The sequence below is a fragment of the Chenopodium quinoa genome, unplaced genomic scaffold, assembly GCF_001683475.1.
Source record: "Chenopodium quinoa cultivar QQ74 unplaced genomic scaffold, ASM168347v1, whole genome shotgun sequence".
Taxonomy (NCBI): Eukaryota; Viridiplantae; Streptophyta; class Magnoliopsida; order Caryophyllales; family Amaranthaceae; genus Chenopodium; species Chenopodium quinoa.
In genome coordinates, this window is record NW_018744460.1 from 1297906 (window position 1) to 1309035 (window position 11130).

General features: G+C 37.0%; 1 protein-coding gene across 1 annotated transcript; it reads left to right on the top strand.

Moving 5' to 3' along the window:
- The first annotated feature begins 8639 nt into the window (after positions 1-8639).
- On the top strand, positions 8640-10905 carry LOC110697135 (transcription factor TCP19-like). Its single transcript, XM_021874481.1, has one exon. It carries the CDS (start codon positions 9362-9364, stop codon positions 10448-10450), a length of 1089 nt encoding a protein of 362 aa, XP_021730173.1. The 5' UTR covers positions 8640-9361; the 3' UTR covers positions 10451-10905.
- Positions 10906-11130: the final 225 nt, after the last annotated feature.

The window sequence follows — 11130 nt, forward strand, 5'->3', positions numbered from 1 at the left end:
TGAACCGGTGCGAAAAATGGCCCAAAAAAATAAAATAAAAAACAATTAGCACCGGTTCTGTTTCAAAACCGGTGCCAAAAATGCCCCAAAAAAATAAAAATAATTTTTTTTTTTTGCATTTTTGCATTTTTTTCACTTAAATTGTACCAAATACTTGTATATAATCATAATATACATAAAACACATATATTTTCTTCAATAACTTGTAATATTACACTTTAAAAAAAAATACACAATCAAATATAGGAGGCAGTAACAGCATCAAAGATAGGAGGCAGTAGCATCAAAGATAAGACAACAATAGCAGAGGGAGTAGCAGTATAGGGAGTAGTAGAGGCAGCAACGTGGAGAGCTGATCCACTTTCTTGTGAAGAGGCAGCAATGTGGATAAGACAACAAATGCATAATGTAGCAGCATCAACTACGCACCTTCCTCTTCAACATAGCAACATAATGTTACAGCAACGTTGCCCTGCCCAAGACCACCACTTCATCAACAGCAAGCCACTTTGGCTACTGGCTCAGTCATAATTACCTTGTTCTTTTTCCAAAGACACATATCATATATGCCACCATAGTCCTAGAGGACTCCTCAAATATTAAGCTTATATAAACAGATGAAGACTCGAAAATTAATCGATCATCATTAAGCCCTATTATGTATGCCAATTGGACTAAAAAAAATTTGTGATTGAAGGTAAAGGAAATGCAAGTTCACGTGCTTGTGATTTCACACACGTAATTCACAGCATCAGGTAATGTAGTTATGTGACAATAGGTTAACTGATCCTTTATAAGGACAAGATTAAGAAAACTATAGTTTAAAAAACAAAAAAAAAAGACTCACATGAGTCACATTTCTCAGCCTAAACAAACAAGTCCAACATCAATATGAGCAACAAAGCAATAGCAGAAAAAGAAAAAAGATAGCAAATGCATCATTGTTAACACCTTAGAACCAAAATCAAGCGATTAATCACATTGCAGAAATCAGATTGCAGAACCAGATTGCAGAAATTTTGTCCTTTTTAAACCAACAAGCCCAACCAGATTGTAGAAATCAGCTCCATCATTCATCAATAAAAACCGTAAATTTCAACAACATTCATCAATAGAAACCGCAAATTTCATCAAAATAAAGTAAATAATTCATGAATCCATGAGGGGGTTTTTTTCATCCAAAAACTTCTCAAACTGTGTTACTTCAACGACAAACCGAAGCAAATCACAGTGAGAAGTTGTACGATGAAAGTGAGTCCCTTCATCATATGGATTATCCTAGTGTAACTATTTACGGTCAAGGGACTCAACGCATTATGATATCTATAGCACACGTCTTTAAAATTCATCAACCATTAGGACTCAACACATCTTTAAAATTCAAAGAATGTATGCATTTAAAGGGATAATTCATCAACCACTTGGATCAAAATCAGAAGAATAATCCATAATTAAGGCCAAAACCGAAATAACAGCAACACAAGCTCAGCATAGGCAAAGGCAGAGACTCAACATGCGCAACAACAGCAACACAAGCTCAGCATAGGCAGCAACAATAAAAGAGGCTGACCAAAGGAATCAACATCAACAATGGTTGACCACATGAAGCAATAATAACATAGGCTACGCATAGGTAGCAACAACAACACAAGCTGAGGGACAGCAGCACAACCTAACCATAGGAATCAACTACAACACAGGCTGACCATAGGAACCGACAACAACACTAGCTGAGCACAGGAAGCAATAACAACACACGCTAGGCATAGGAAGCAACAACAACACAGGCTGAGCATAGGAACCAACAACAACACAGGCTAGTCACATGAAGCATTATCAACACATGGTAACCATAGGAAGCAACATTACCACACCCTAGCCATAGGCATTCACAACAACATAGGCTGACCATTAGAACCATAGGAACCACAACACAGAATGAGCATATGAAACAAAAAACAACAACACAGAATGAGCATATGAAACAAAAAACAACACATGTTGAGCAGAGTAACAAACAGCTACACAGGGTGGGACTGCAATCCAATCAAGCAATAACACAATTAAAATAGTCACATCTATCCAAATGCTCAACAAGAGAAAATTATTTATTTACAACTAACATCTTCTCAACCTTATAACACTACTAGAAATAGGCCGTTTTCCGACGGAATCGTTCCGACGGACCTAAATTCCGTCGGAAAATTTGAACTTTCCGACGGAATTAGGGTATGTTAGAAAATTCCGTCGGAAAAGGTACGTTACGACGGAAAATCCGTCGGAATTCTTGCGACAAAAATTAATTCCCTCGGAACTATAGGCTTCCGACGGAATATTCCGTCGGAAAGTTAAATTTCCGAAGGAATTAAAATCCGTCGAAAATTTTTGACGGAAATTTCCCTCGGAAATCCCAAATATTCCGACGGATTAATATTCCGTCGGAATCTTAATTAAAAAAAATAAAAAAAATAAAAAACCCTTTAAAACCCAAACCCTAAAACAGCCCAAACCCCCCCTCATTTCCGCCACTCTCTTTCCCTTTTCTCCTTCTCTTTCTCTCTCCTCTCCTTTTCTCTTTCTCCTTCTTTCTTTCTCTGTTCCTTCGTTCTCCTTCTTTCTCCTTCATTCTTTTTTCCTTCGTTCTCTTTCCTCTTTTCCTTTTTCGTTTTCTTTTTCGTTCTCCTTCATCCTCTTTTCCTTTTTCGTTTTCTTTTTCGTTCTCTTTCCACTTTTCCTCCATTTTCATTCTGTTTTTCTTCTTGATTTTTTCCTTATGGAGTTTATGGTCAAATTATGGTGGTCGTCAACAATTATGGTGTTTATGATCAAATTCGGCCATAAAAATTCCAGATCTGGAGTTTTTATGGTCGAATTTAACCATATAATCCCAAATTCGAGGTTTTGGAGGTGGAATTGAAGGTATGTCTTCGTTTTGTTTCTATTAATTTGGTTTGATTTATTTTTTTTATTGTGGGTTAATTTCGATTGTGTGGTTAATGTTTGATTTCGTTGTTTAATTTGAGTTTATTTTTGTTGATTTATTTTTGCTTGGTTGTTTTTTGTTTGATTTTTGTGGGATTTCGAATTTTTGGTGGTGGCTGGTAGTGGTAAGTGGTTTACGGGGTGGAGGTGGGTGGTTTACGGTGGGTAGGGGGCAAGGGGATATGCGTGGGTAGGGGGCAGGGGTCAGGGGGTAGGCTAGTGGTGTGGGTTGGTGGTGGGGGTGGGTTGGGGTGTTGGCATGGTGGATCTGGGTGTGGGTTAGGGGTGGGGCTGTTTTTTTTATTTTTTTATTGACTTTTCCAACGGAAAATTCCGTCGGAATATACCTCTTCTGACGGAAAATTCCGTCGGAATATAACTCATACCGACGGAAAATGTTCTGTCAGAACATTGCGACGGACTTCCCAATTAAGTCAAACTTGACTCCGACAGAACAAAATCCGTCGAAATGGACCTTTCCGACGGAATTTCCCTCGGAATATCGCGAAATTCCTACAAAGTGTAATGCGACGGTGCCTTCCGACGGAATTTCGTCGGAAATGGGCATTTCTGACGGATTTTTTTCGTCGTTGATTGACTACTTTCTTGTAGTGTAATCTTGTTATGCATCCACATCAACACTTTAACATCAACAATACCCCAACATCACTAAAAGGCGGTTGCTATAGGCGATGTGAAGGGCCGAACAAAAACAATTAGCCTTCATAATTGAAATGCATTGCAAAACAACTGGACTAATGATTATCAGCTATCAATATAGAAATATTGACAATTTAGTTAGCTAACTTGATTTATTCTTTCATTATCTAAAACCGAAATTTCCAGCCCAAATATCATTCTAACTATTAAAATTATCATTCATACATTTTGAAAGTTCATTTAAAGGCAAGAAAGTCGAATATCCCAAAGAAAACTAATTGAATTTAGCAGTCAATTAATTTAATCAACAATGAATCAAACGATGTTAGGAGGAATTTCTTGTCAACATTTTACTAGTAAATTTGATCAATTTCTTCCCTAAATTTGATAAATACAAGTAGATTCAAAATTCGTAATGAAGTAGATTCAACACATATGTAAAATGAGGAATTCAAATTTCAAATTGCAAAGATATAAACAATAACACAAGCTACACTTAGTAAGCAACAACCACCACACAACATCAACACAAATATCATCAAAATCCATCCTGGCCAGCAACTGAAGTTACTGGCATACAGTCACAACCACAAACAAATCCTCCACCCTAAACATGCTGCTATTTTAAAAAAAAATAAAAAAAATAAACGGAATGATAAATAAATTAGGGTTTCACAGAGACATTTACCCATCAGCTACAATTACCATCTAACGCTTAAGAAGCAAATAGGGGGGGACTCAAGATTCACATCATCTTCATCATCGCATGAGATTTTTGCCCCAACTCCATGAATTCTTCTGAGGGTCAGACAAGAAACCCTACGAACAAATGGAAGGTGTAATGGGAAAAATTTCATGGCCGACATCGAGGGACTCGAACACAGATCTAGGGTTTCACGATTGTCGACGGCTTTCAAATCAATGACCTGAACAACAAGACTTGGAAGATCTTCTGAAGAATCAGGAGATGGGTTTGCAATAATCTTCGAAATCGCATCTGGGGTTATAGTATTCACCTCCATTTTATTGAAAAAAGGGGGAAATCAAAAGAGAAATTAGGGTTTGATTGAGGAGAGAAATTAAAACCCACAATAAATTGAAGAACCCTAACAATTTACTAATTCGCATACAACAAATCAGACATCAGTTAAAACTAAACAAATTACCTGTTGTTCGAAATAGTGGTTATAATACCCCAAACATTTAGATTAGAGAGAGAGGTTGTGCGATTTTAGAACCGTAGGTAGCTGTAAATCGATGAAATCACCAAACCCTAATTTCTTCAACAATATCAACAACATTAGTGAGGAAATCTCTTCACACTTTTGAATATCAACACAGGAAATAAACAATTAATTCACAAGAATTAAAACCCCTAAAATTCATCAGAGTTGATTGAGAGATGAGAGAGAACGAGAGATGGAGGAAAGAGAAAGAAAGAAGAGCAGGGGTGAGTTTTTTTTTTTTTTTTTTTTTTTTTTTTTTTTTAACATTCAATTTGCACCAGTTCGAACCGGTGTGATTAACTTATTTTCATATCGGTGCGAAAACTCTTTCCCTCAATCCCGCCTATTTTTTTCGCACCGATTTTTAAAAACCGGTGCGTATTGTGTGGTGCTCATTTGACCTTTTCTACTAGTGAATCCTAGGAAGTTAACTAAAATACAATAGATAATATTTGCCAAAAGATATCCTCACAAAAATATAGTATATGATATCTCATTACCCCCCCCCCTCAAGTCGGAGCATGAGGATTGGAAACGCCTAACTTGGAAATAAGATAATCAAACTGAGATTTGCCGAGAGCCTTGGTGAAGATATCCGCGAGATGTGAGTTGGTTGGAACATGAGAGGGAGAGATCAAGCCTTTAGTAATTGCATCTCAAACAAGGTGACAATCGACTTCAATGTGCTTCGTTCGTTAATGAAAAATCGGGTTCTTAGCTATGTGCAGAGCTGACTCACTATCACAAAATAATTTAATTGCCTTCGGATGCTGAACACCTAGACTTAATAGTAGAGCTTTTAACCATTTAAGTTCACAAGTAATAGCCGCCATGGACCTGTATTCGGCTTCTGCTGATGATGTTAACACTATGTGCTACTTTTTAGTTTTCCATGAAATAGTTAACTTGCCAAGAAACATAGCCACCCAGACAAAGACCTCCATGTAAGAGGATAGGTGGACCAATCTGAGTCACACCAACCTTACAAATTTAAGTCACAATCAGAGCTCAAAAGAATACCCTATCCTGGAGTGCCCTTTAAATAGCGTACTACTCTCAATGCTGCTTCCCAATGTTCACTACGGGGTTCTTGCATAAACTGAGATAGTATGTGAACTGAATAGGCTAAGTCAGGTCATGTTACCGTAAGGTATATCAGACGACCAACCAGCCTTCTATACTGCTCTGGATTCGAAAGTGGCGCACCACTTGCTAGGCCGAGCTTGTGATTTTGTTCCATCGGAAACTCACTTGGCTTTGCACCCACTAAACCTGCTTCAGAGATGATATTCAAAGTATATTTTCTTTGACATAAAAATAAGCCTGTAGAGCTACGAGCAACCTCGATGCCCAAAAAATATTTCAAAGGACCGAGGTCCTTCATCTTGAAACAATCACTAAGATAGGCTTTAAAAACAGTAAGTGCAGCGGAATTATTCCCATAAATAATAAGATCATCGACATATACTAAGATATTTATTTGAATGTTAGTCTTAGTGTATGTAAATAATGAATAAGCAGAGTAGGATTGTAGGAAACCATACTGTTTCAAAGCCTTGAAAAGCTTTGTGAACCAACATCTGGAAGCTTGCTTCAAACCATATAGAGACTTGCGTAATCTGCCATGGAACGTTCTAAAATTTCAGGCGTTCCTACCATGGTTCATGCTTCAACCCATATATTGAAACTATATATATATATACAAAAAGCTCCGGTCAAGATATAAAATTGGAGCATTAACTCATGAAAATGCTCCGGTTTTGAACCAGAGCGTTTTTCAACCCGTGATCTGCTACGTCCACTATTAATGCGGTTCAAAACCGGAGCATATATGGCTATTTTGACCGGAGCATTTGATGTTTTTTCTACTAGTGTTTTTCTCTCTAAGGTTCTTCAAAAAAAAGTATTTCATAGGCCAGTAATAGTCAAATTTCTCCGGAAATTTGGCTATTTCCGACCCTTTTCCTTTAGTTTCTTTATATTTTTGTTATTGAATTCAATAAATCTACACTCTTTGAAGGTAATAAGTACCCCTATAGTGGGTTTGAGTGTAGTAAGTGCCCCTATGGTGGGCTTTGTTTTTGTTTTTTGAGTTTAGTATGGTACGAGTTGTTGGGTAAAGATTTGTGCGGGATCGAGAAAGAGGTTAATTCTTCGATTACAATCAGATGAATCAGACGAAAATTTTCTTCACGACTACAACAGATTGATAGACCCCCTCATCGAAGAAGGCTGTAAATCATAGCGATATGAAAGAGGGTATGAAAAATGTACGATTTGTAATAACGATCGTAGCTCTGCTGAAAGAATGTTTTTATTTGATTCAATTGTCATATATTTATTATATTCAAATCTCTTTGTAAATATCGTATGACTTTTTATTTATGAATCAGTCATTATTTAAAAAAAAAGGGTATGATATAGTTTCAATATATGCTTCAACCCACATATATATATATATATACACACACACACACAAAAGGCTCCGGTCATGATATAAAATCGGAGCATTAACTCATGAAAATGCTCCGGTTTTGTTAACAGAACCGGAGCATTAAGTTGGTTATATGCTCCGGGTTTGAAGCTGGACCGGAGCCTTTTCTTAGTTTATGCTCCGGTTTTGAACCGGAGCGTTTTTCAACCCGTGATTTGCTACGTCCACTATTAATACGGTTCAAAACCGGAGCATATATGGCTATTTTGACCGGAGCATTTGATGTTTTTTCTACTAGTGTTTTTCTCTCTAAGGTTCTTCAAAAAAAAGTATTTCATAGGCCAGTAATAGTCAAATTTCTCCGGAAATTTGGCTATTTCCGACCCTTTCCCTTTAGTTTCTTAATATTTTTGTTATTGAATTCAATAAATCTACACTCTTTGAAGGTAATAAGTACCCCTATAGTGGGTTTGAGTGTAGTAAGTGCCCCTACGGTGGGCTTTGTTTTTGTTTTTTGAGTTTAGTATGGTACGAGTTGTTTTCATGGGTAAAGATTTGTGCGGGATCGAGAAAGAGGTTAATCCCTCGATTACAATCAGATGAATCAGACGAAAATTTTCTTCACGACTACAACAGATTGATAGACCCCCTCATCGAAGAAGGCTGTAAATCATAGCGATATGAAAGAGAATATGAAAAATATACGATTTGTAATAACGATCGTAGCTCTGCTAAAAGAATGTTTTTATTTGATTCAATTGTCATATATTTATTATATTCAAATCTCTTTGTAAATATCGTATGACTTTTTATTTATGAATCAATCATTATTTTTAAAAAAAAGTATGAAATACGAAATATAAAACTATTCAATCTCATCAACATCTTCAAATAAATATTTATTTGAAAATACTACATAATAAACTTTATTTATCTGTTTTCAAAAAAAAAAAATAAAAAAAAAAATTATTTATCTTTATTTATATTCAAGATAAATTAAATTTTTTTTTTTTGAACTTGTATTAAATTTCTAAAAAAAAAAGCAGTTATTATTTTTATTTTTTATCTACACTAAAGTAGTGTCAATGCCTCAATAAGTATTAGCGCATAGCACCTATGTGCTTAGAAAGTGTATAGGATGGATGACACTGGTTTTCTAGTGGTAAAATTCAAAGTACAAAGCGTACGTACCACTTTGATTAAATGTACCATTCAGTGGTACATTTTTAGAATATTAAATGTACTACTAGCACAGTTAAGTGGAATATTCAAGTTTTCTAATGTCTAGTAAATTATGCTTCTGTCTTTCTATACACTTCGTTTGTCAATAGGTATTATGCGCTAATATGCACTCAGAGGTGTCTTATATGATGGCAACTAAATTGACCAAATAAGGAGGGACCCATCTTTTCCTCCCTACATATATTGGTGGGTCCCAATTCTCCACAAAACTCATTCTTATCTTATGGACCCATTTTTGTTGTGGGGCCAAACTCTTCTACCGTTGATTTTCCCACCCCTCTATTTATATGTAGTCCCCTTCTTTAGCGGTGTGGAGACCCATTAAAATTAAACCTATTAATTATTTAATCAAATAAAGTAATTAATAAAAAAAATAAAAAATTGGAGGGTCCCAATCTTTGAAGAAGCCATCCAAAGCGGATAAGTGGGGTTGCCTTTTCTAGGGTTTGTTTTCTCTCCCCTGTTCTCTCTTCCTTTCTGATTTATTACTCTCTAATTATCACTATTATTATTAATTAAGTATTATTGAAATCATAAACAGTCTTCTCTTAATCTGTTAACAGTACAATATAAATCCAATTCTAGTCAAAAAAAGAATTGACAAAAATTAAAGCTCTGTTCCCTCCTTCTTTTCCCCGCCCACCACCTGTTCGTTCTTATTCCCCAATGAAACTGTTTGTGCAATTCTTCTAGTGTTGTTGATTTCTTGAGTTTTTTTAATGGATTTTCTTCAAATTTATCTGGGTAATTCTTGAATTTTTCTGGGTCGTTTTAGATTTTTACCAGCATCAATTTTTTCAAAACAAGAAAAGCAACAATGGAAGACGAAGAGAACAACAGTAGCAGCAACAACGACACTAATAGTAGAAACTCCGGTGATTTCCCGGCGACGGACCCATTACCGCCGGTGGACCACTCAAAATCGACGGCGATAATTCCGGCGGCGTTGAAGGTCGAGCCCACTGACGCGGTTACACTCGCTTCACCTCCTCCTTTGGTGCGTAAACGGCCATCGAAGGACCGTCATACGAAGGTTGAAGGTCGAGGTCGGAGGATCCGAATGCCCGCAGCTTGCGCTGCTCGGATCTTCCAGCTGACCCGAGAACTCGGGCATAAATCTGATGGGGAAACAATCAAATGGCTTCTTGAACGAGCTGAACCGGCTATTATTGAAGCTACTGGTACGGGTACGATTCCTGCCATTGCTGTTTCTGTGAATGGGACTTTGAAGATCCCGACTACTTCGTCAGGAAAAGATGAGGATGATTATGGTGGGAAGAAGCGTAGGAGGACTAATAATAGTGATTTTGTTGATATGGCTGATGTTGGTGTTGGTAGTGGGGTTACGCTTTCGAGTGGGTTGGCGCCTATTATGCCTGCCACCGCGGCATTGGGCTTCACTGCGGCACAAGCCCCTGGTCCGCCACCCCAGGGACTTGTGCCGCTTTGGCCTGCTAATTTTTTCATGGTGCCCAATGCCGCCGGTGGAGGCCAGCAAGCTCAGTTCTGGGCTGCCCCGGTGTTTGGGTTGGCCACGCGGCCTATAAATAATTTTGTGTCTGAGGTCGTTCCGGGGATGGGTTTAAGTGGTGGGAGGAATGAGACGAGTGTAGGGCCGAGTTCGGGTACTATAAATGGGGATGCTCCTACCACAACTACTAGTAGTAACAATACTGCTACTACTACATCATTATTGGATTTTTCACTAGAGATATATGATAAGAATCATCAAAAGAGGGAGTTACAATTGATGGGTAGTAGACCTAGTAACATTAATGAGACTAATCATCATCATAATCATAATAATCATCAAGGAATGTCTCAAGAACAAGTTCAGCTTCAAGTACAAGCAGGAGGAAGTAGTAATAGTACTACACCACCTTCATCTTCATCACAAGCAGTTTGACATTTTGGTGAAATTTTAGGAATGGATGATGATCATGATGTAATGTCATGTCATGTAAGTTGTAAGTAAGATGAGTTTTGGTGGATTTTATATTTTTAAAATATTAGGGGGTCAATTCATGAGGCATACACAATTTGATCAAAGTACCAAACTCTAAGTGTTTGATATTGTTAACCCCATTACATTTTGTTGGGTGATTAAGGAGGTGGTTTGATTGGTGGTGGTGGGTTTCTCTTTTTAGCCACTTTTAGGCTTTTTAATCTAGTTATTATTATGCTTAGCATGTTATTTTTAGATTTTGGAGTGATTGTGCAAAAGTTCAGTTAGGTTTAGAGGCTTTTAGCCGTTTTATGATGCAATTTGTGAGGGGTAGTTCTTCTAACTTCTAAACTTTCTCCAAATTTAACACTTACGTTTCACTTTGTTATTGAAGATTCATCCTCACTTTGTTATCATTTAAATTACTTTCTGTTTCAATCTTTATCGTTTCGTGACTCCTCGTATTCAAATGAATACCAATTTCATTGTTCGTAGTAGTGAATGTATTGATTTTACAACATTCCTATTTTGGACAATGCTTGGTTGATGTCTCTATGTGCACAACCATATACACCTATTAGTGCTTGTAATGATCACATTGGTTATGCACATCTCGATTTAGTAATTTGTGTGGCGCATAT

Bases quoted from the DNA above. Each gene is read 5' to 3' on its own strand.
- LOC110697135 (XM_021874481.1), top strand. From the start codon at position 9,362: ATGGAAGACGAAGAGAACAACAGTAGCAGCAACAACGACACTAATAGT.